At 41.5% G+C, this 6,000-nt stretch overlaps 1 protein-coding gene across 1 annotated transcript in view; it reads left to right on the top strand.

The window, feature by feature from the left end:
- Positions 1-477: 477 nt before the first annotated feature.
- LOC311110647 (neurotrypsin-like) overlaps positions 478-6,000 on the top strand; it is a gene marked incomplete at its 5' end in the record, with an annotated part of 34,637 nt that continues 29,114 nt past the window's right edge. The window contains 2 exons of the mRNA XM_084153188.1: positions 478-555; positions 4,959-5,001. Of these exons, the coding sequence (XP_084009314.1) occupies positions 478-555; positions 4,959-5,001 (121 nt within the window). The remainder of the gene's footprint in view (positions 556-4,958; positions 5,002-6,000) is intronic.

Here is a 6,000-nt window from a genome sequence, read left to right as displayed (position 1 = left end):
CAATCGAATATTCCTTTAAAAAACCTAAAATCCCTCAATAGTTTACCTCTGCGCATAGCGACGCCCCTTTACACCAGTGAAATGCAACTAGACAGTGTTGAGCTAACTGTGTGTTTATTCTCGACTTGGCATAATGTGTATCGCACCGAAGGCGAGAGAGTGTGTTTCTCTCACCGGTGTCTCCTTTCAGTGACACTTCCTCACGAAGGGGGTCGTCATTTAAGCTATAGCCTAGTCGATGCTTGAAGCACAGCTGGTACCACAGGGTGTGTAATGTCACATAGAAGTTTCGATTATTTTTGTATCTTTTTCCAGACACAGAAAAAACGGCTCATTGTCCCGCGCCGCGCCTAACTTTGGATGGTCAGTATCGGGCTCTCTTTATCCCGGTCAGTGTCGCTTGCACTTGGAGGCTGACTTTGGCGTTGGATATGTTTGAAATCTGCTCAAGGCCCGGGTAATGACACATATAAAAGGATGATGGACAAGGAAGCTTTAAAGGGACTCTTCTCTATGTCAATTGCATGGTGTTTTCTGGTCTCAGTTTCTGGAGAGGTATGTGTCTGCTTTTTCTTTCATCATCACTGCGTTTCTGTTTGCGAAGGGCTATTAATTGACAACAGAAAGGTAAACACAGGTGACCCATAGATAACCTAACCAAATTCCTTACTATTTACAGTCATTAAAATGTGTAGGCTATAGACTTCGCGTAGTTTATTGGTTATGTGTACGCTATATACACTTACGCAAATGGCAATATCGATGCTATGCGTGGCACCTTCCTGTGTGCCAGGAAAGCCGAATTCCGAGGTTAAACATCCAAACTGGGTCACACATATTCACCTGAATTATCACCTGAATATCATATTAGACCTGCTGCTACTGCTGCAATGCATCATTATTAAGTTTATGCTTTTATTTTTCTTCCAATGATTTTCCAGTGCCCTATAGGCTACATTTTAATTTCACTAAGTAATTTGATCCCAAGAACTTGAGCGCCAGTTTGTTTCATTGCCCGGTGAAGAAAATAATTGGGACAGACCATTATTCTCAGCAATTTAACTTGACTTGTTGTTGACATAAGACTATACAAGCCAACCCTAATAATATATATATATATATATGATTAATTACTACTATTTCTGAAGGCTGCCTGTGTGTCCTATACGCGCAAAGTTAGCGCGCCCATCAATTGGTAAAGAAAACGATGGCCTATACATTTGGTTGAATAGGACCCAATTATTTTTGTGTAATCTCCAGGTGATTTTATTTGATGGCGAGAGATCTTTTTGTCAAACCGCGCCATCCCTTGCACAAGTCGTACGTCAGTATGGAGTGATCTACATGTGTGTCATGAACAACATTAGCGTGATCAACACTGAGTAGGCTGATACCCCATTTCACAATCCATAGGTTAGGCTGTACAGTGCATATAGCAGTGCATTCGGAAAGTATTCAGACCCCTTGACTTTTTCCACATTTTGTTACGTTACAGCCCCCCCATCAATATACACACAATACCCCATAATGACAAAGCAAAAAAAATAACAGGTTTTTAAAATTGTTTGCGAATTTATAAAAAATACAAAACTGAAATATCACATTTACGTATTCAGACCCTTTACTCAGTACTTTGCTGTAGCGCCTTTGGCAGCAATTACAGCCTAGAGTCTTCTTGGGTATGACGCTACAAGCTTGGCACACCTATATTTGGAGAGTTTCTCCCATTTTTCTCTGCAGATCCTCTCAAGCTCTGTCAGGTTGGATGGGGAGAGCCACTGCACAGCTACTTTCAGGTCTCTCCAGAGATGTTGATCGGGTTCAAGTCCGGGCTGTGGCTTGGCCACTCAAGGACATTCAGAGACTTGTCCCGAAGCCACTCCTGTGTTGTCTTGGCTGTGTGCTTAGGGTTGTTGTCCTGTTGGAAGGTGAACCTTCACCCCAGTCTGAGGCCCTGAGCGCTCTGGAGCAGGTTTTCATCAAGGATCTCTTTGTACTTTGCTCCGTTCATCTTTCCCTCGATCCTGACTAGTCTCCCAGCCCCTGCCGCTGAAAAACATCCCCACAGCATGAGGCTGCCACCACCATGCTTCACCGTAAGGATGGTGCCAGGTTTCCTCCAGACGTGACACTTGGCATTCAGGCCAAAGAGTTAAATCTTGCTTTCATCAGACCAGAGAATCTTGTTTCTCATGGTCTGAGAGTCTTTAGGTGCCTTTTGGCAAACTCTAAGCGGGCTGTCATGTGCCTTTTACTGAGGACTGGCTTCCGCCTGGTCACTCTACCATAAAGGCCTGATTGGTGGAGTGCTGCAGAGATGGTTGTCCTTCTGGAAGGTTCTCCTATCTCCACAGAGGAACTCTGGAGCTCTGTCAAAGTGACCATCGGGTTCTTGGTCACCTCCCTGACCAAGGCCCTTCTCCCCCGATTTCTCAGTTTAGCCAGGCGGCCAGCTCTAGGAAGAGTCTTGGTGGTTCCAAACTTCTTCCATTTAAGAATGATGGAGGCCACTATGTTCTTGGGGACCTTCAATGCTGCAGACATTTTTTGATACCCGTCCCCAGATCTGTGCCTCGACACAATCCTGTCTCGGAGCTCTACGGACAATTCCTTCAACCTCATGGCTTGGTTTTTGCTCTGACATGCACTGTCAACTGTGGGACCTTATATAGACATGTCCAATCAATTAAATGTACCACAGGTGGACTCCAATCAAGTTGTAGAAACATCTCAAAGATGATCAATGAAAACAGGATGCACCTGAGCTCAATTTCGAGTCTCATAGCAAAGGGTCTGAATATCAAATCTAATCAAATTTTATTTAGCACATGCGCCGAATACAACAGGTGTAGACCTTGCTTACTTTCAAGCCCTTAACCAACAATGCAGTTTTAAGAATGAATACCAAAAGAAAATCTAAAAAAAAATACAATATAAAATAATATGAAATAAAAGTAACAAATAATTAAAGAGCAGCAGTAAAAATAACAATAGCGAGGCTATATACAGGGGGTACCGGTACCGAGTCAATGTGCTGGGGCACATACCAGGCAGTGATGCAACCAGTCAGGATGCTCTCGATGGTGCAGCTGTAGAACCTTTTGAGGATCTGAGGACCCATGCCAAATCTTTTCAGTCTCCTGAGGGGGAATAGGCTTTGTCGTGCCCTCTTCACGACTGTCTTGGTGTGCTTGGACCATGTTAGTTTGTTGGCGATGTGGACACCAAGGAACTTGAAGCTCTCAACCTGCTCCACTACAGCACCGTCGATGAGAATGGGGGCGTGCTCGGTCCTCTTCTTTTTCCTGTAGTCCACAATACTTATTTAAATAAGGTATTTCTGTTTTTATTTTATTTCTAAAAACCTGTTTTCGCTTTGTCATTATGGGGTATTGTGTGTAGATTGATGAGGAAAAAATGTAATTTTATCCATTTAAGAATAAGGCTGTAATGTAACAAAATGTAGAAAAAGTCAAGGGGTCTGAATACTTTCCGTGTGCACTGTAGGTATGCCCCCAATGCAATTCTGAATTCAAATACATCCACAGTGTGATTTCAACAGATTTTAAAAAAACATTCCAACCTTGTTTACCATTATCTAGTCCAATTGTGGCACGATTACACTATTTTGTATCAGTTTGCATCAGTTTCAATGGGTGACTATTACATTGAAGGCAAACCGCCTATTCCACTATTGTTGCTTCCACTAATGTTGTTCACAACACATTGGTGAGTTATCTCATGCGTTTTACAGTAGTTAAAGCCACACACTCTGAGGTGTGCAAGAGTGAGCCACCAATAAAAGTGTAAACAATGGAGCAAATGCGTCCAATGATATCTTCATACTCACTTGCAAATAGCAACTGATTTATATAGCCAGTGACAATAAAAGCACAAACATTGGAGTAAAAGGCAACAATTGTAGGCTACTAATTGCTTGCACTTTATGAATAAGTCTTATGAATAAGCCTTAAATAATCAGCCTTATGAATATTACATGCTATAAATGCTTTACAAATTATTACAAGTTATACATTCTTATGAACTGTAATGTTTATGAAATGCTTATGCATGTTTAGGTGTTTAGAAAGAACGAAATACGTATTTATATATAATGTGTATAGGCTATTATTTCTAAATAGTTTATTAATTCTTATTAATGTTATTATAAAGTGTTACCCATTGTTATATGTGAATTCTTTTTTAAATAGGCTAAGGAACTACAGCCCCTTGTCCTTTTCCCCAAATAATATTGCTCAAAGGTCTTCTTTCTGGTGAGCTGTGTCTCATTATAAATGAGCTCTTTAGATGTCTGTAAGAGGCACGTTTTTCCTGTCATTAAGTTGCAGGATGCTTCAGGCATTACAGCTCCAACCCCAGCTGCCCCCGTCTCCATTAGATTGACAGATGCAATTATTAGAGTTCAACTGACTAATGTGCAGACTAGGCTATACTGAAAGTAGACCTAGACCCAGACATTGCATCACTGCGTTCTGTTTCCCATGTGTGACAGTATTGATTTCAGTGGCCTGGGTGGTGTTAGCGGTGCCTTAAAGTAGCACCCCTTAAATTAACCCCTCAATCATTTTATTGCGTTCTGCATAGACATTCTAAGCTAAGCACTCTCAGTGGTGACAAAGTCATTGAAAACAGATAGCAGAAGAGAAGAGAGATAAACATGGTTAACACAATGTTAAGATTATTTTCACTGATCCACAGAATAGCATGATAGACTATAGAGTAAAACCATATGACTACAAGTAGGCTACAATACAATATAATACAACAGTGAGAGAGAGAGAAAAAGTTGTTGGGTATGAAGGCTACAAACAATCCGCAAGGCTACTTACGGGACATAAGGGATTACTTATGAACAACCAGAACCTAATGTGGAAAACTTGCTCTAAATGGAATAGGCCTGCAGCTTCATATTCTGTTGTCTTCATATTCTGTTGCAGGTCATCTCTCAAGACGGCTACCTAAATACTCTGCAGAGTGCAGGTAGACACCTCTTTTCCTGTTCCTCTTATTTCTAATAGTTCTTGATTTTATCCATCCATCATTGTGATTCTGTAAATCTAAGGACATGGATAAACGACTCAGAAGCATTAATTGAATAGTTTAAATGTACAATACTTAGTGGGATGATGTGGGGTGTGGATGTGAGATGGCGGTGTGTTGTTTCAGCAATATTTCATGATTTCAGATCAAAAGCTTGAAAAAGCCCTCTATCAAAAAAGCCCCCTTCCTCTGCTAAAGCCGTTATTAGCGAGTCTTTTGTCACCAGCACTGCTCGTAATCAGATGGTGATTCTGATTGGGTCCCTCTCATTCTCTCTCTCTCTCTCTCTCTATCTCACTCTCTTTACCCTCAGTCCAAAAACATTGTATCCACAACCAAAAGACACATAACCAGCCGTGGCATTACAACCAAACAGCTTTGAAAATGCAAGCTGCTTTTTCCTAGAAAAAAAGAGTTATCCTTTTTGACTGTTAGGGATTCATCCAAGCCTGATCCCTGCAGCTAAGAAATAGGCAAAATCACACAGTGCTCCGGATTGCTGAATAGATGAAGGGAACACTTGATCTCTCTTTCAGCTTGTAATGTGATATGAATTTTAGCATGTATATGGAAATGGATGGTTATTAGATGAACGAGTTGGGATGATAGATTCAACATTTCATCTCATATCCCAATTAGTCTTTGAACCATCATGACACCCTCCATGCCCAGGCAGGTCCAGTCCTTTGGATCCCTCGGGCGCGATGCTAATATCTTATCCAACCCTACCAACCCCCCCTTTACCCATCCCACGCCTTAGACTCCAAGTTCATGCTCAGACAGAATGAGATTCCTACCAGATTGCCTCATGTTCAGGCTTTCACTTATGGAAATGCGAGTGGCTCTGATTTAAACAAGGCCCTGCTTTTAGAGCCCTGACATCATCTCTGATAAAGACTCCCACTCTCCATCAACCAGATACTGTATGTCTGGTTCTTG

This window comes from Coregonus lavaretus (genome assembly GCF_964263955.1).
Source record: "Coregonus lavaretus genome assembly, chromosome: 36".
In the NCBI taxonomy this organism is placed as follows: domain Eukaryota; kingdom Metazoa; phylum Chordata; class Actinopteri; order Salmoniformes; family Salmonidae; genus Coregonus; species Coregonus lavaretus.
The sequence above is the reverse complement of the archived record's forward strand: the minus strand, read 5'-3'. Positions and strand labels throughout refer to the sequence as shown.